The 20,461-nt window shown below is 36.1% G+C and overlaps 1 protein-coding gene and 1 pseudogene across 18 annotated transcripts in view; both read right to left on the reverse strand.

Annotated features, from left to right (window-relative positions):
* Window positions 1–20,461, reverse strand: part of Adam22 (ADAM metallopeptidase domain 22) — a 218,676-nt gene that overhangs the window by 82,683 nt on the left and 115,532 nt on the right. For all 18 annotated transcript variants that reach the window (XM_078040466.1, XM_078040465.1, XM_078040475.1 and 15 more), the window contains exon 5: window positions 4,481–4,563. In XM_078040466.1, coding sequence (XP_077896592.1) covers window positions 4,481–4,563 — 83 coding nt within the window. The remainder of the gene's footprint in view (window positions 1–4,480; window positions 4,564–20,461) is intronic.
* LOC101974994 (elongation factor 1-gamma pseudogene) lies at window positions 8,573–10,029 on the reverse strand (annotated as a pseudogene).

A 20,461-nucleotide genomic window follows, 5' to 3' on the forward strand; every position in this document is an offset into this window, starting at 1 on the left:
AGGATACAGGTAGGAATGGAGCCCAGGCAGATGGGTCCATGAACTGCCCATTTGCAACCTGCTGCCCTCCTTCATTCATGCAGTCATTCAACTTGTGTTTACAGAGCACCTGTGCACTGTTCTAGGTGCTGGGATATAGTAGTGAACAGAACAAATGAATGCTCTATCCTCATAGTTTTTTGTTTGTTTGTTTTGCTAACATGCAAACTATGAAAAACAGACAATAAATATGTAATAAACAAATAAATATATATTAGATGGTGATAAATTTTAGGGAGTAAAATAAAGCAGGTTAAGGTCAATAAATGGTTCCAAAAATTGGGTCTGGGGGATCAGAGAGCAGGGACTGTTGATTTATATAGGTGGTTAAAGCAAGGCTTCACAGAGAAGAAGGCATTTCAGCAAAAACCTAAAAAAGGGATGATCCATAACTATGTTTGTACAAAGAACATTTCAAGTCCAAGGAAAGAGAATCTTGGAATGGGTGAGGGAAAGAGTACCATAAAGTGAAATCAGAGGGCTAGTGGGAACCATATTAGGCAGGCCCTTTTTAGGGCCTTGACTTTTACTCTAAAAGAGGAGAAGAGTTAGACTCTGTAGGCTTCTCAGCAAGAGAAACACAGTCTCTGCTATTTAAAATGATCATCCCAGCTGCTGTGTTATACTAATATTTAGAACAGCAAGGACTGTAGCAGGGATTACCGCAATACCCAGGAGAAAGAAGTTGGTGGCTTAGATCAGGTCAGTAATGGCAGAAGTGGAGAGAACTAACCAAATTCTGGATATATTTATGTATTTATTAGCTTTCCTTTTTTTTTGATTCTGGAAATTGAACCCAGGACCTGGCACAGGCTAAGCACATGTTTTGCCACCAAGCTATACTCCCAGCCTGGATATATTTTGAATATAGAACCAATTTGTTGATAGATTTGATATGGAGTGTAAGAGAGAGAGAGAGAGAGAGAGAGAGAGAGAGAGAGAGAGAGAGAGAGAGAGAGAGAGAGAGAGAAGTCAGAGATGGAGCTGTAATTTAACAAGATAAAAAAGGTTATGAGAACAGCACAACAGGGCTGGGTCAAGAAAGTAAGGAGCAAGGAGCAGAGCAAAAATCAAGATTTGGTTTTGGACATTTAGGGTGAATGTGGCTCTTTGTCATATGAGAAATCCTCTGATTTCTCAATTTCCACTCAGAGAGATTCTGATAGACACTCCTTTTTGAAGACCATGATCCTTTTATTGAAATAAAGCCTTTTATGATACTAAAAAAACTTGCCTTACCATTCAGGCATTTGAAGAAAGCAAAACTGTGATCTTCTGCAGTAATTCTTCAGTTTGAGGTAGAAATGATTGTATGACAACCAGGCTCTTAGACACAGAATGGTATTTGTCTTCCATAGAAGCCTTAATGAAATCAGTTGGTTTCCCTGAGCTATAATTATAATGGCTTCCAGTTCTGCTTCTATCTAAATTTTTTCATTCCTGCTATAACATCTTCCACATGTCCCAAAATTTTATATATCCATGGGATGGCTATTCTCACATCTGTACAGTTTTCAAACACAGTGCACTTTCTGAATTTGGATGACATTGCATTTGAAATTTAAAGATAAACAGATGTCCTTAGTAAAATAACATTGGAGATATATGCCTAAGGAATCATAAGAGGGATCCTTTCAAAACAGTAGACCAAATATGGTAGTGGACATTCTCTTGACCCCTGCAGAGAACTGAAAATAAAACCATCACCATTTTCTAAAGTTCACATGGGAACAGTGATTAAGTAGCAAGCAGATTATTTTGTTTAAATAGGACTGGGTGTTATTTGCCCTTGCATTAGGTTAACATCCAATGTGAAAATTGGTTCTTTTTATTGAATCTAAACATTATGTACACAACATATGAAAAGCAGATCCTGGCGCTGTAATTGGAAGATATTGGTTTCCTGTGAAAATATGCCATTATTAACTCCTTAATAATCAAAAAATACATGTGTTTTATTTCATTTGTTTGAAGATTGACACCTTTTGTTATAATAGTTTAAATTCTAATGAGAATATTGAGTCCCTAACAATATATTCTTTTTTTTTTAAAGAGAGAGGGAGAGAGAGAGAGAGAGAGAGAGAGAAGTTTTAATATTTATTTTTTCAGTTTTCGGCAGACACAACATCTTTGTTGGTATGTGGTGCTGAGGATCGAACCCAGGCTGCATGCATGCCAGGCGAGTGCGCTACCGCTTGAGCCACATCCCCAAGCCCCATAACAATATATTCTTGATAAAAATCTGTAGCTAGGACCAAGTCATTACAGACCAATTAAGCTAAAACTTTATAAAGCTGAATCAAAACAAGATTTTGGAAGGAAACATCAGCTATTCTCGCAAATTTCCACAAGAGGGCAATATACTATAAGATTTTTGTCATAACATCAAACATCCTAGGACCAAAATATTACCTATTAGTCCTTTGATTTTTTTTTTTAAGAAATGTGCCCTCACATGCTTCTTATGGAAAAGACATATGAATCTGATTTTTCCGTTTTTATATTCTTTAACTAAATACCATAAATCATAAAAACGAATAAACTTCAATAGGCACTTGGTAATTTATAAAAGATGAATCATGTATAAACTAATATATCTCATGTCTAAATCACTGTAATTGAGACAACCTGTATTATTTAATACTTAGTGACAAAATGTTCCTGAGAGCAATTTTTATTCAGAAGGTAAAATCAAGATGAAAAGTAATAATTAATAAATAACAAAAAGGTACAACAATCTAACGTGCTCCAAAATATCAAGAAAGCCCAAACATGGTTTTACAAAATTCTGACAGTGTCTCTAGACACAAGCTGACTTTTCTGTGTTCAGTTTTGCTTAGTTTTAAATGAAAGTTTCTAAAGGTAGAAGTAAATTTTACTTAGTTAAAATAACTGAAGTCCAAAAGCAGAAATATGTGTTCTACTCCTGATCCAGACTCATTATAAAATTTCCTGAAAATAATTATTTCATGATTTTTTTTTGGGGGGGGACTAAATCCAGGGACACTTTACTACTGAGCTACATCCCCAGTCCTTTTTAGGGGTGGGAGGAGGCAGGGTGTGTGCCAGGGGCACTCCACTATTGAGCCACATCCCCAGCCCTATTTTGTATTTTATTTAGAGACAGGGTCTCACTGAGTTAATTAGCACCTCACTTTTGCTGAGCTGGCTTTGAACTCACAATCCTCCTGTCTTCAGTCCCCCAAGCCACTGGGATTATAGGTGTGTGCCACTGTGCCGGGTTCCCAGTCCTTTTTATTTTAGTGACAGGGTCTCATTAAGTTTTTAGAGATTCGCCAACTTGCTGAGGTTGACCTCTCTACCAGACTGAGCTCTCAGGACTCATGCTTCAACTGCCTTAATATTTTCCTAGTCGTTGATAAACAGCAAATACTCAATAATTGCTTGTGAGACAAGAGAGCTACATTTCTAACTTATCAACAGAAAGAAAATATTTTAAAGTTTCTCAATAAAAAAAATTTAACAAAACTAAATTATAGTGCTAACTTGTTCAGTACCAAAAAACATAAAACAAACAAAAAGGAAAAGAGACGATTCAGTTTAAATAGAAGGCCAAGCAATGACACATTAGTTTACAAGATGTTGCGAAACAAATAAGTGATGGCCACCTGTGTATCACCATTATTGACAGGACGGAGGAAAGAGATGTATTCCCATGTCAAACATCAGAAAACACTCTGTGATCACGAAGGTTATGAGAAAGGAAGCAAAAAGAATGAACTTCGTTCTTTGGAGATCTCTGAGAATATACGGATCCTCCCACAATAGCTATGAGGTAGGTGGAATTCTGGCAGGAGAAAAAAAAAGGGCTCTCGAGGTCACTTGCAGCCTTCTGTCTTTATTCAAGGAGCCCAGAGTTTCCATTTACTGAAGTTTCCATTATTCCATGAACATATAAAAACTGATATTAAGGAAGAGTGGGGTAAAACTGGTACCAAGGGGCTAAACATCCACAGAAACTGAAGTTACCAAACCACTCCTGTCGGAATTTGGATGAAACCTGAAAAATGTCCCCTATATCACTGTTGGGCATCATATTTATAATTCCAAAGCCTCTGGTTTCTATAATTTTAATTTTAATTTTTTTTATTTTTTAAAAATACTGATTTTTTAATTGTAGTTGGATACAATACCTTTGCTTTATTTATTTATTTTTATGTGGTGCTGATGATCGAACCCAGGGCCTCACACTTGCTAGATGAGTGCCCTACCACTGAGCCACAAGCCAGCCCCGTGCAACTTTAATTTTAAAATTCCCTTGGTTTAAATACCACCCCCCCACACACACACATACACATACACACAGAATTATCACTAATTTAAAATTATTTATTGAAATAAAATAGAAACTTCTATTTAAAATTTTTAAAAATACATATATTGAAAGAATGAATAAAAAAATAAACTTTTGGACACTTACTGAAGTCCATGACATGTTGACAATGCAACAAATGAGACAGGATTTCCTCGGATCTGGCCCTGGTAGTAACAGTGCTCTCCTCCCTGAAAACAGAAACAGAGGACAAGGAGAACCAGCAGCACCATTTCAGTAGAGGTTTCTGCTCCCACTGCACTTGCATGTACCATAACGTTCTATGCAATATGTCATTATTCAGATTAGCATTATCAAACCACTTCTAACAGAATTATTCAGAAATATTCCTAACGAGATGACTTCAAACCCAAAGAAAGGGAAGAAAAAGTTGACTTCATTTTCTTTTTATGTATGTGGTAGCAGAGAACAAAGAAACAGATATTAAAATACATACATGTTCCATGCGACAGAGTAAGTTTAATCATCTATGTCCCGAGTTATGAGATATTCAATCTCAAGCAGCAGTAGAGGAATGCTTTCACATGGAGCTAAGTAAAATGGACTATAAATTATGTAAGAGTTACTAAATTATAAAGATGGAGAAAGAAATGACTGTTTTTATGATGTTTATCTCAAAACTTGACTGCTACACATAAAAAAAGAAATTATATAAAAATATTTTTGATGAATATAGATACAAAATCCTCAACAAAAATATCTGTAAATCTAATTCATTAGCAGGGTGAAAGATCCTATATCATGATCAAGTAATCCCTGGCTTCATTCCAGGGATTCAAGGTTGGTTTAACATATGCAAATCAGTAAATGTAACTCACTACATAAACAGAATCAAGGATAAAAGTCACATGATCATCTTAATAGCTGCAGAGAAAGCATTTAATAAAATCCACCATCTCTTCATGATAAAAACCTTGAATAAACTAGGTATAGAAGGCTCATACCTCAACATAATAAAGGTTACATATGACAAATCATAGTCAGCATCATATTGAATGAGGAAAATTGAAAGCATTTCTTCCAAATCAAAAACAAGGCAAAGGTGTCCACTCTCACCACTCTTACTCACATAGTACTAAAAACTTTAGTCATACAAGGAAAAAAAAAATAAAAGAAAAACACATAGAAACACAGGAAATCATATTATTCCTATTTGCAGATGATATGATTCCATATCTAGGAAATGCTAAAAAGTCCACCAAAATTTCTTAGAACTGAAAAATAAATTCAGTAAAGTAGCAGGATACAAAATCAAAATACAAAAATTAGTAGCTTTTCTATACACCAATAATAAACTCACTGAAAAAGAGATCAGGAAAATAATCCCACGTGCAACAGCTTCAAGAAAATAAAACAAAATACCTAGAAATAAATCTAACAAAGCGAAAGACCTCTACAATGAAAACTGTAAAACACTGAAGAAAGAAATTGGACACCAGAAAGTGGAAAGACCTCCCATATTCATGAACTGGGAGAATGAAGATTGTTAAAAAGGTCATACCACCAAAAATGATCTACAGAGTCAACACAATCCCCATCAAAATAACAATGACGTTCTCCACCAACCTAAGAAAAGCAATCCTAAAATTCATGTGGAAGCACAAAGAACCCCAAGGAGCCAAAGCAATCCTGAGCAAAAAGAACAATACTGGAGCCATCAAAATACCCAATTTCAAAATACGCTATCAGCCACTATAAGAAAAACAGTATGATACTGGCATTAAAAAAAAAAAAAGACATAAAGACCAATAGAATAGAAGAGAGGGCCTAAGAACAAATCCACACATCTTTGTTTATATAATTATTGACAGAAGAATGAAAAACCTATGTTGGAGAAAAGATAGCCTCTTCGATAAATGGGGATAGAAAAATTGAATATCTACAAGCAGAAAATTGAAACTAGAGCCCTATCTCTCACCCAGTATAAAAATCAATTCAAAATGGGTCAAAGACCTTAAGAACTGAAACTTGGAAACTACTAAAAGAAAACAGAGGGGAAACACTTCAAGATATAAGCATAATCAATGATTTCCTGAACAAGACGATAGTTCAGAAAATAACAGCAAGAATTCACAAATGGGATTATTTCAAATTAAATAGCTTCTGCATAACAAAGGAAACAATCTACAGAGTAAAGGAACAGGCTAAAGAATGGGAGAAAATCTTTTCCATCTATTCAGCTGACAGAATTATTATCCAGAGCATATAAAAAAAAACTCAAAAAAACATAACACCAAAAGAACAAGTAATCCAATCAATAAATGAAAAAATAAGCTGAATAGATACCTCAAAGGAAGCATAAATGACCAATTAAGTGAAAAAGTACTCAATGTCTTTATCCATCAGGGAAGTGCAAATCAAAACTATACTGAAATTTCATTCAGAATGGCTATTATCAAGAAAGTAAAAAATAACAGGGCTGGGGATGTGGCTCAAGCGGTAGCGTGCTCGCCTGGCATGCATGCGGCCTGGGTTCGATCCTCCAGCACCACATACATACAAAGATGTTGTGTCCACCAATAACTAAAAAATAAATAAATATTTTTAAAAAATAAAATAAAATAACAAACACAAGTAAGGACATTGTGGGTGGCAGAGGGGAAGGAGCTCTGAGACACTGTTTGTGGGAATGTTAACTAGTACAACTACTATGGAAATCAGTATGTAGGTTCCTCAAAAAAACAAAAATAGAATCACCATATGATCTATTTCTACCACTGCTTGGTATACACCTGAAGGAACTAAAATCAGCACACAATAGAGGTATCTGGATACCTATGTTCATCACAGCACTAGTCAAGTTATGGAATCAGTCTAAATGCCCATCAGTGGGTGAGTGGATTTTTTAAAAAATGTGTTATATATATATACACTATGGAGTATTATTCAGCCATAAAGAAGAACAAAATCATGTTACTTCAAGAAAATGAGTGAAACTGAAGATGATTATGTTATATGAAAAAAGCCAGAGTCAGACAAGTATCGCATATTTTCTCCCATACACAGAATCTGGAGGGGAATAAAAAGATGACATTAAAGCAGAAGGGGGGAGTCATTAGGGAAGAGGGAGGGAGTCAGGTGATAGGATGATAAAAGAGCATAATAGGGAGGGTAGATATGAGCAAAGAATGTTGTATGCATGTATGAAAATGTCACAAAGAATTAACATGTGCTAGTAATTAAAATATTAGAAAAAATTGACCGTATCTAAGTTTATGTTATTCTTTTCTAAAACCAGGAATGGCTTTACGATTAAGCAGTCCAGCAATAGGGTTTGAGATGGTGAAGTGTCTTCTATCAGACAGTCACACTAAATTCTATTAAGATTCATTTGTTTAGATTAAATGTGCTTGGAAAAGAAAAGAGGGTAAATCCTCTGACATCTTACAATGTTGCTTTAAAATACTTCCTAGGCTACCTGGTTCAAAGACCAGCAGCACTGACATCATCCAAATCTTCTTAGAAATGCCAGTCCCAGACTAACTGCATCAAAATCTGCATTTTAACAAGGTCCCTAGGCAATTCATATGCACATTAAATTTTGAGAAGCTCTGCTCTAAATGACCTTTTCCCATTCTCCTACTAAGCTCCTGTTTCTTCAGTAGTTGAAAGCTTATAATTAAATTGACTCATTGAGACAAGAAAAAATAAAAGAGGAAGGACTGATAGAATGAGTAGTTAAAGGGGAAAATAAATGTTACCTACTTTAATCTGGCTTAAGTGCTAATCCTACTTCAAATATTCAGTGCTTGACAAGGGGAGAGAACAGAAAAAAAAAATGAAGATTTAACAAGTCCAAAGACATTTTCTTTACCAGAATTCCAAGGAAAACATCCTGCCCTGAGACTACATTGTTCATGAGATAATTCCATCAGAGTCGATGAGTCTCAATTTTGAGGAGGGAGTGGAGAGCAGATTAAATCCTACACAACGCAATCCCTGGCCCTGTAATACCTCTAAAAGCCCAGAGGAGTCACTGAGCACCGTGAACCAGGGAATGTGGCTGGATTTAATGGAGAAGACAGAATGGTGTTTCATATATGGGTCAGACAATGATGGACCGTAGAAGGTCACAAGGACTTGGGAGCAGATAGGAGTCTTGACAAAAGGACATAGGAAACTGACTATGTGAGAAGAATTGGTGTGATGTAAGTGTTGTGTGTTTGTTTTTTTCAATGTTCAGTTTCCTTTAAAAACCTCCATCTCTCTGAAGGGCGGGTGCAGGCAACTAGAGGATAGCAAGAGATGTTCACCTGACTTGCCCTGATTGAAAGCTTCCCCCAGGTGCTGGAAGCCCCCCCCCCCGCCCCCCCAGGAAAAGTACTCTTGAACCAGCAGCTGGGTCTCCTCACTGGCAGGATCTGGTTTCTGCCGTGTATGTGACTCCTACTCTACCTGTCAATCTAGACTCAGCAGAAAGGCAAGCTCCTGCCCTGGGAAGACCCAGACTCCAGAAATGGAGCTGCTGTTCTTGGTTCCAAAGAGGATGACACTGACAAAGGAGTTCTTCCTCAGCTTGTCCAATTGCTGAAACATTCCAGTGATGAGGGTGCAACCCATGAAGGTCTGGGTGAGCTCTTCAGGAAAGCCATACTCAGCATGCCACAAGGACCAACCATCTTTATCCAAGTGCTCCCAATAATAGTAGCACCTCAGACAGCATGTCCTGTGGGAGTATTTGCATTTAAATTCATCCAACACAAAGGCACACTTAGGCAAAGAGGACCTTGGCCTTGGGCTCAGCAGCCAGTGCCTGCTCATGTTCATCCATCTCTTCCTCTGGAGCTGGGGCAACTACCTTTTCCTCCTCTTTCCACTCGGTCTGGGGCTTCTACTTCTCTTCCCATAAACACTTGTCTTTCCATGGTGAACCCTTCTCTTTCCATGGTGAACCCTTCTCTTTCCATGGCATGTTCTTTATAGGCTGGCTCTCTGCAAACTTCTTAGCAAAAAACTGAGCCATATTCTCACACAGCTTCACCTCCCACAAGAAAGCCCCCCGAACTGGGGCTGGTTAATGTCAGGTAAGGAACCCATGATTGGTATTGGGTAAGGCCTGGTGGAAAGAAGGATCCAAGACCTGTTTCTGGAGTCACAACAGGGTACAGACAACTGTGATGTCAGCCAGTGTCACTCATTCACCAGGAAAGTCCTTGTCTTCAAGTGAGCATCCAGAAACCCCAGAATTTACCTCTCCTCCTCCTTTGCATTCTCAATGGCCTGTTTGTTGTGGTACAATGATGTTCAAGGTAGAAAACACCCAGGTACTGGCTGGGGGCACCATGTCACTATCAGCAAAGCTCACCCTCTGCACCACCTGGGATGCTGCCTCTGGAGTACTTTTCTGCAGCTTCCCATTGCTCACACAGTAGGAGATGGCATTGCTCTCAAACACAAAGAATCCATTGTCACCCTCAAATATTAGAAACTTTCCAGCAAGAAATCTGCAGAGAAATTCAGGGTGCAGTTGGTTTGGCCAAAGTAGAAATGGTGTGGTGCAGAATGCACGTGGATCTGAGCCCCACCGTACTGAAAGGTGATGAGGACCTTGAAGGCCCACCAGTTTTTGGGATATGTGTCCATGGTCCCAGCCACCACAGTGATTCTGCATAGAAAGGGGTGTGAGTGTTGACAGTATAAACTCTCGGCTTCTTCACCTAATAAATTGTGTGATCTCAAAGCAAGTCATGGAAGCTGTGGTGTGTGCATCCTCATCTGTCAAATGGAGATAATTATCTCATGGGTTATTATGAGGATTAATAATGAACTAATAAGCATAAAAGATTTAAAATAATGTTTGGTCCTTGGAAAGCACTCAATAATGTTTGCTATAATTGTAAATACTGTGTGTCAACTACTGTTCTACTAAATTTATATACACAATCACATTACATCCTCACATCAACCCTACAAAGAAATTTTGTTATCCTTACTCCACCCTGAAGGGTACAATTCTTAAAGTCAAGTTAAACCTGCAAAGTTGCCAAGTAGGGATGTGAACTTTGAGTGCAGGCAAAGCCTGTGTGACTTCCCTAACACCAGCTATGAGTTGGATCTAGAGTTATGCAATGCAAATTGAACAAGTAGGAATGGGGGTAAATTTACAGAAGTTTAAGTACCCTATGTTGGTGTTAGACTGATGAACAGTCATTAAGACTAGATTCTAAGTGCATCTGAGGACATTGACTCGGATGCCCCCGATTTTCTGAACACATCTGATCTGACCAGAAATCAACACTAGCTTTGTACGAGCCAGACATGGAAGGTTAATAGTCGTCAAAGTGAACTGGACAGAGAAAGAACTGTTTAAATGTGTCTCCCTAGGCTGTACCCTGAGTAGCTCAACCAGAACTTCTCTCTCAGAAGTGTAAGACTCACAATGAAGAGCAACACATAAACATAAAAGAAACAAAGAGAAGTAAGTTAGGAACAAGAGCACAAAAAGAGGTACCAGGTTAGGAAACAATGGATACTAGCAGTCAATATTATGTGGGGGAGATAGATCAGTAGCAAAGCCTACCAGGAATATTTTATAAATTACTGATGTTTTCTTTAAAATACCAACTCTGGGAAACATGTCATATTACATCATAAAAAGGACAAGGAATTCATTTGATTAGATAATGAAAAACAATCTTGCACTAATTTCTGATTCAGAAAAATAGGAGTCAATCCAACAACAGCATATGATCAGGACCCATCTGCACAAAAGCCTAACATGGCAAGTGCAGAAGAGCTCAATATGGTTGAGTCATTATCGAATGTTTCCATGACACTTCAAGAAAAGCATAAACACCAAGGAGGAAATATCTCCTCAGTTGGGCTACTATCGTTCACATCTTGAGGCTTTCAATTGGTGATATATTTATTTCTTCTAAATAGCAGTGGATATTTTTTAAGTTATATTTTTCAGACATTATTTACCATGAACCAGTAATTATTTAAACTAATAAGTAATGAAGATTTTTTTCCCTTTAACATTTCTGGAAATTTTTTTTTTTAATCCAAGATAGAGGATTCAATGGTAATGAGCGTCTTTAATTTATATATCTATTATAAAATTATTAAAATAAATTATTATGTACATTTGGTCAACTTTTATTTTACAAATAATTATTCTCTATTATTTTATTTTTTAATTCATTATATTCATTTATTTTTTGCGGCACTGGAGATTGGACTCAAGGTCTCACATTTGCAAAGCAAGTGCTCTACCACTGAATTAAATCCCCAGTTCCTATCAGTTTTAAATGACACACACTTGCAACAAGAATTCTAAGAATTTAGAATATACAAGGTAAGAGTAAAAATACTCCCTTAATACACATATACTTCTGTCAGTCTGTATGTAGCATTACTAAACGTGGACCTCGAAGGTTAAAGAACATGTGCATATTAAATTTTAATAATATTTGGAGACAAATACAATTGTAATTCTTTGCACATAAAACATGCATTGCAATTGAAAATAATAAGCTGCATTTTATTAAAAATTATATACTTCAATAAAGACTGCTGACTTAAGCCAACTTACTCAAACCTTATCAATTATGACATTTCTCCATATCTTTAAGTGACTTCTAGATAAACAGGTATTATATATAGTAACGTAAGACAGATGTAGGAAAAGAAAAAAAAAGCCAATACATTCTGATAGAGTTGGGCTCTTTATCCTACTGCCAGTCAAAGCTTTGTTCCTTATTGTCTCTTTGTTCCAGAAATAAATCCATTGTCCTTGAAACTTTCTTCAAACACCTTGATGTAATAACACAGTCATAACATTACAAATGTTTATTGTCAGCTAATTAGATAGTGACAAGTAAAAGAACATTCACCTCTATAAAAATTAATTATATGGTAGTTCATGTGTCCATTTATTGGTTTAGCTTCCTAGTGGGAAAAAAACCTTGTTGCAATTTTTATTCCAAGGAAATCAAAATAGGCATTCATTTGCAAGACTCAAAAAGGTACCATATTTTTATTAGACAACCAGCAATATCGCAAAAGAAAAATAGAATTTATTATACATAAGACTTTAAAAGGATAATGCAAAGAAAGTTATTCAGCCTGGGTTATAACATGATGTAAACCCAATAAAAACAAACAACTGAAACACAGCATCAAGGCCACAGTCTTTTCCCCTCTCTTCAGATCAGCAAAGGAAACCTGACTTTTTCAACTCCAAGATGGGCCAGGGACACTTCCTCCAAAATGCTTTCTCAGACTCCCACCTCTTTATAAATTACTTTCTTTCCCTCTCTGGATTTTCATAGTTATTTTTACTTTTATTTTTTTAATCTGTATTACATCTATTTCTACCTGCATTCCTGTTTCTATCATTTGATTAAGTAGATTTTAGTTTCAGAGACATGTATCTAAGATACCTCATCAATATAATAAACATAAAATCTGCCCAAGGGGCCCCATCAGGGAATCAGGGGATCATATGGGATAACAAGATTACGTATACCATAAACTGATATGTAAATGGGTGAGAACACAGGCAATATTTCCTGAAAGAGGGATCTACAGTGTCCCTTGAGTTATGATTCTCATCCTTTGTTAAGAGTAACAATTCAGGGCATTGATTTATAATGCAGTTTAAAAATCTCTTGCCCAGAGTTCATTTGAGCAACTCTCAGGTGAGATCCCAAAATACACAATTTAACAAATACTCCATGTTTTTCTTTTTCTGAGATTACATTAGAGAGATGGTTCTCTGTCTTAGTGCTTTTAAAATCCCAATGCCCAGGCCACACTCCAAACCAATTCTATTATAATCTAGATATGATATGGGATATGAAATGGGATGCAGACCTCCACATTTCTTTAAATACTACAGATAGTTCAATACAATGCAATGACTGAGAACCCCTGCAGGAGAGAAATACTATTCAAAGCAGTGGTTCCCCAAACTGACTCTCAGAATCAATGCAGTGGGCTTTGTAAACCAACTGATTCCCAGGCTTTCTCTCAGACCTGCTGGATCAGAATCTCCAAGGAGGCTGCTACAGCCTTAGGTTTTTCTAATAGTTGCAAACGTTTTTACAGTTAAAAAATTAATTTGGAATTGTTAACCTAGAATATTCAATGTCAAACCAACCCTCATGCCATGGATACCAGAAGATCTTTCAGAGAATAAAAATGTCTACCACAGCCTGGGCACCATGCTTGATGATGTACATACTAGTTCATGATGACTAATGAGGTAAATATTATTTCCTTCCTTATACAAATGAGAAAATACAGATCAGGAGTGCTCCCACCCAGCAAGGCAATCCTGACAGAGTCTCAAAACTCTTCATAAAATGGCTTTACACCTGACTTGTGAGAAGCCCATGTTCTCAAGCCTCACCCTAGATTCAGGTGCTCTCGGAATGTGGCTTGACTCCTGTCTCAGCCTGTGGTCCAAGTGATTTCAGTTTAGGAACCACTGCTTTGTACTACACCCGGCTCTAATTCTGAAGCTCCTTGTACCGAGCTCAGTGAAATCCTGCACTAGTTCCTAAGAGGATACTTTCTGTTTTAACACCACAATTTTCCACTTCTTGTTTCCTCCAAACCATTTGGCTTTATGAGAAAAAAAAAAAAAGGAAGGTAAGATAAGAATATGTAAGAAGGGGCTAGTGATTAATCATCCTGGTTTGCCAGAAACTGAAAGTTTCCAAGACGGCTCTTCTTTAGACGCTACATTCATGAAAGTCACAGCCAACCCTAAACATCTGCTCAGGTATAGAGAATAAGGGTATTGGATTACACTACCTCTGTAAGAAAAGTAGAGATAAACAATCTCATTTCATTTTATAGTAAAGTAAAATTAAATAAAGCTGTCACATCATGGTTCTCAAATGCCAATAATCCATGGTTATATATACTAAAACATGTCAAGTCTTTACCAACTCATGCCAAAAATGAGCAAAATAATTATAACATAGTCAATTTTAAAACTAAATATATTTAATTTGTAAAAATCTGTCATTTGTTCTAAGATTAGTTTCTTTGATTATTTAAAAATATCCAGTTTTTTCTTCTTTTAAATTTTGAAATGATTTTATATAGAAACATTGCAAAGATGGCACAGAGAATTCCAGCATGCCCAGTTTTTGCTATTGTTAACACCTTATATTTCCTTAGTACATTTGTCAAAACCAAGAAACTGACATTTGTACATTACTTTATATTAAACTCTGACTATTTAGGTTTCGTTGTTTTTTCTACTAGTTTCCTCTTTCTCTTCCATGAAATAATCTGGAGTACCATATTACATTAGCTTCGCATTCATTCTTTTTTTTTTTTTTTTTTTTTTTTTAAGTAGAAGCAAGTTTATTGTCAGGAGAATCTGACCGACTGCCTCTATGCAGAGACAACAGTAGTAGATTTCCTCTGGGCCAAACTTTTTTCCTTTTTAATTAATTTTATTTTTTTAAAAATACATGACAGCAGAATGCATTACAATTCTTGTTACACATATAGAGCATAGTTTTTCATATCCTTGTATATAAAGTGTGTTCATGCCAATTCATGTCTTTATACATGTACTTTGTGGGTTTTTTGTATTACAATTCTCATTACACATGTATACCACAATTTTTCATATCTCTATATATAAAGTATGTTGACACCCAATTCCAGTCTTCATACATGGACTTTGGATAATGATGTCCTCATTCATTTTTAATTGGCAGCAAAAGTAAATAATATCTGTATGTCTTGAGAAGGGTATCTCCATTTATGGCAAAATAAAAAACTTGCAACCCTATATTAATCCCCCAAAATCATTTTGATAGGATACTGGTCTATGAAAAACAAAGGTCTAAGACATAAATTTTGTGGGGATTCTACTTAACCTATTACTTTAAACATGGTTAATCAAATTTTTATATTCATAATTCAAGGATTTTGCTTCTAACAAGTTTGGCCCAAAGGTAAAAACTGGAGGTGTCTATTAGGACATCTAATAGAATTAACCTGCATCTTAATCATTTTTAGCCAGCCAATTTAGTTTCCCATAACTTTATTAAAAAATAAACATCCTTGGGACTGGGGTTGTAGCTCAGTGGTAGAGCACTTGCCTAGCACGTGTGAGGCACTGGGTTTGGTTCTCAGCACCACACATAAATAAATAAAATAAAGGTCCATCGACAACTAAAAAAAAATTAAAAATAAAAATAAAATCCTAATTTTCATACAAATAGTATGGCAAACCAATTCTTCCATTCTATTACTAAGTCAAACAGGACTTCCAAAATTGCTTATTTTTAACCAAAAAATAGTCAAGAGAAATTATTTTTCAGCTGTCAGGTAATCATTACACACCCACTAGTATACAGATGTCTTATCAGGCTACTGAAAAATTTTAGGTTCCCACAAAGTGCTCCTCAGCAACAAATTACTGTAATGCAAAGAGTACTTACTATGTTCTCTGAGATGCAGTTCTAAATTAGGAGAATGGAAAATCAATGTGGACCACATACAGTGACTGTATAATTATAAACTCATGAAATTATAACTCTTTCCAGGAAACCACTACATCATTGTACCCTTTTTACAAATAATAAACCTTAAATGTACAGCTCTATATGGACTTTTTTTAGCATACGGGATATATATTACCTAAAATATTTTTCTAGTTGATGTTTGAATATTAACAGGAAAAAATATAATTGGCAAAAAAAAAAAATAACTGCCCACACAAACCAAAAAAAAAAAAAAAAATCTGGAAGCCTTAAAATAGAGGAAGAATAAGATTTTTGTTCCATCTGAAAACAATATTTTTGTTGCTTTCTTTTTGTGTGTGTGCGTGTGGTGCTGGGATTGAACCCAGGGCATTGTGTATGTGAGGAAAGCACTCTACCAACTGAGCTATATCCCCAGCCCTGCTTTCTTACTTAACGAAAAGAAAGAAAGAAAACATAACTACTATATGAGGATCTGAGTTGAGGGAGGGGGGAAAAAAAGCAAATTGTTTTTCCTCTATCTTTGCCCTTTGCCGTGAGATTATTATGTTTTAATTTCATTCCTATCCTCTTTCCATCCACTCCTGTTTTGAAGGAAGAATAAAGAGACATTTTCAGTAGTCAAAAGAAGAGTCTGTTGTGGCATTTTTCTTCTCTCCTGCACCTTGAGAATTATACTCTATGCCTAAGAAGTCCACACAGCTTTCAGTAATCATTTTTACCTCTCCATAAATGATTTTGGATTAGCTCAGGACTGATTTGAAGGTACAAACAAAGGGTCATCTTACTTAGGAGGAAGTTCACAAACAATGCCTGTCATGGTTTCGATATGAGGTATCCCCTAAAAGCTCCTGTGTAAGACCATGCAAGAATGTTCAGAGATGAAATGTTTGGATTACAAAAGCCATAAACAAATCAGTAGATTAATCCACTGATATGGATTAGGTGGGTGGTTAATGTAGGCAGGTAGGGGCGGTTGAAGAAAACAGGTCGCTGAGGGCATGCCTATGGGGTTTATATTTTGTTCCTGGTAAGCTGAGCTCCCTCTCTCTGCTTCCTGGCTGTCCTGTCCTGAGCTGCTTTTCTTTGCTACGCCCTCTGTCACCCTCTAATGTCCTCCCTCACCTCTGGCCAAGAGCTATGAAAGTGGCTGATCATGAGTTGCCACTCTGAAACCATGAGCCCAAAATAAATTTTTCCTCCTCTAAGATCTTCATGTTGGGTATTTTGGTCACAGCGATGCAACAGTTGGCCAAAACAACGTCCTTTAGGAAAGGCGAATAGGTATTTAAGGTTTTCTCTGATTTAAGAATAATAATAATAGTGCTAAGCATAACAAATAAAGTGCTCTTTTTTTCAGTAGCTGTTTCTATAGGCATAAGTTGATCATGCATAATTTCTGTTATTTTTCCTTTAAAATGAAGGAGGAAGTAGAACCAGAGTTGCTTTAGATTCTATGATTTGCAAGCTATATATATATATATTTTTTTAAATCAACCTTTTTTCCTTAAGTACAGGGACAACTTCAAAAAAATCAATATCTTATAGGCTGCATTTACCATAAAGAGATGAAATTTAAAACTACAAAAGATGTTTACATGTTTGAAAAATTTTTAAATGCTAAATATAAAAAATTTTAAACTATTAACGTTATTTCTAAAAATCTAAATAATTTATGAGTCACATAAAAATCACAGAATAAGTTTTTTTTGTAATCTATATACCTGAACAATGAAAAACAAATCTATGTATTAGACATTTGGGGATGGAACTAAAAAACTACTTCAAACCAAATTTTACATTCTTAAATATTTACAGAAAAGAATGATTTTTAAAAAGAAGACTGGTAATAAGTTAAATATTACACTTAATGAGTTCCCCAAAGAACGACAGAGGAAAAAAATAATTTTTTAACTTAAAAAAAGGAAATTACAAATATAAGAAATTATTATAAACAATAGTAAAGTAAAAGATGGTTCTTTGAAAAAAAAATTTATGAATGAAGATTGACAAAGTAAAAGAATGAATAAAGCCAAATGGAAATGGTATAGAAGACAGGCTGATTCAGAAGCTGACTTTATAAAACATCAAAGGATTTCAAGCCTGGGTTGAGGTCTTAGCTTAGCTAGAAGTATGTGTGCTTAGCATCAAAACAAAATAGAACAAAAAAACAAGGAAGCAAATATAGCAAAATACTAACATTTGTTGAATCTACAAATGGATATCTTTTTGACATTTATATAATTTTATATGTTTAAACATTTCAAAATTATAAAAACATATCAATGGTATGGGCTGGGGTTATGGTTCAGTGACAGAGTAGTTGCCTTGCACATGTGAGGCATTGGATTCAATACTCAGCACCACATAAAAATAAATCAAGATATTGTCTCCACCTACAACTAAAATAATATATATATGTGTGTGTGTGTGTATATATATATATATATATATTTTTTTTTTTTAATAAAGGTAAATTACGGGGCTGGGACTGTAGCTCAATGGTAGAGCACTTGCCTCAGCACCACATGTAAATAAATAAATAAAGTAAATTGCTGGTACTTTATTACTTGAATTAACATTGATTTAAAAGTGGCTCTAAAGTACCTTAATAGGCAAAGAAACATAAATATGAGTTTCCACACAGAAGATAATTTAGCATAAGGATGAGTATAAGGTGAGCATGAGGATTACTATTTGGTTTTTATTTTTCCTGTTTAAATCACTATCCTTTTTTAATCATTGCAAGGGAAATAAAATATCCTCCCAGACCTGTCCAAACTGGACATTCCCCGCACATTGACACATTGTTGGGTGAACAGGAGAAATCACCCAACTTACTAATGCTTGAATTCATTCATTCACTTACTTTTTTCATTCAATAGATATTTATTATCTTCTAGGTACACACATCATGCTGAATACTGAATATGCATATAGTATACGCTTCTCTTGGAGTAACATCTTAAGCAATTTATAGTCTAAGGGCACAGAAGACTGTCTGTTCTGTTATGAAGTGGAGAGTGAGGGACGCTGTTGATGACCCTGACATATCCCCCGTGCCATGAGCAGATTCAGAAGTTAGCAGTAAAAACTGACAGAAGCCACCAAAGACTTAGCCAGAAATTCTTTCCAAGTTGCCATTTTACCTCACTAAAAGTATCAGGAGTGATATTTATGGAGCACTTCCCACACCCAAGCTTTGGCTATGTGTTTGTTTTGCTTCCTTATTAGAAGAGGAAATTGAAACACAGGAGGCATAAATAAATTGTCTAAGGCCACACTAACATGAACTGGCAAAGTCAGGACTGAATTTAGGTTCATTGAGCCCTAACAATATTCTTGGTCTAGATCTAAGCTTTATTGCCTCCAAACTATAGATTTGCCCTAGACTTAGAAACAAAAGAAGTAACTGGTCCCATCTGTTCATGCTTCTCAAGAAGCCCTTTATTTATTTTATCTCAATGAGCGATGTAGCACAGTCTTAAGGAGATGGCACATACTCAGCCTGAAACTCTAACTGCCATATGGAACATCTATGACCCCCCTCAGAACCACAAGGCAAGCTCTCTACCTTCTAGACACAGTCACAGACACATTTCCAGATTTTCAGACTATTGAGAGAAGAGAAAACAAAGAAGAGAGCCAATGTGCAGTCCACAGGCATGAACAGTTTTAATCCTTCAGGCTGCACCACTGCATTCTTACTTTTATCCTTCCTCCTCTGCATCACTTGATCCACCTCTGACTTTCCACCCTCTCTGGTTTCTTCCTGTTGTTTTCCTGCACCAAGATCCAGCATTAAGGCCTCTGGGCCTTTGCACATGCTAGTTCCACTGCCTGAGAAATTGTTCCACTCCAATTTCACCTGCCCATTACTTACCTTTCAAACTTCAGAGTTAATATTATTTCATCAAGAATGTCTTTGGAACAGGGAAATGTATGTAGCTCAGTGGTAGAGCATGTACTGAGTGTACACAAAGCCCAAAGTTCCATTCCCAGCACCAGGGGACTGGCGTGACTTCTCTGACCAACCAGAATAGGTCAGGTTTTCCATCAGATGCTCTCAGAGCACTGTGTATTTCTCTTTGGGACACTTATTATTTCTGTAATTTATAAGACTTTTTGGCAATTATTTGTACTATGTGTGCCACTCCTAAGAGACAAGTTTCAGGAAAGCAAAATTTGCATCATCTATTCTTAGCACCTATGTCCCCATGCCTGGCCCATGGCAAGCATTCAAATCATATTTACTGAATGAATGAGGGTGGAAAACACAAATAGTGTATATGAGAGTATTGGCTTGTTTTTATTCTGCCACAAATCACTACCAATAGATTTCTATACATTTAAACTCCATATGCCTGAGTTTTTAGGAGTTTCCTCTAAAGGTGGGAGATAATCAAGCCCACCTGCATATACCTCCGTAGGTACAGAGACAAGACTCATAGGTGCAAAGAAAAGACTGCTATAATAAAATGTCAAATGTAGCCCTGATCAATTACCATCCCTCACATAAAATGTCAATAAACACTCAAACCACTCAATATACCAAGGATACTTATTCTCTGGCCTTTACTACCTGCTCTTATTTTTATAGTAGCTACTTATT

Source organism: Ictidomys tridecemlineatus, chromosome 2 (assembly GCF_052094955.1).
Source record: "Ictidomys tridecemlineatus isolate mIctTri1 chromosome 2, mIctTri1.hap1, whole genome shotgun sequence".
NCBI lineage: Eukaryota > Metazoa > Chordata > Mammalia > Rodentia > Sciuridae > Ictidomys > Ictidomys tridecemlineatus.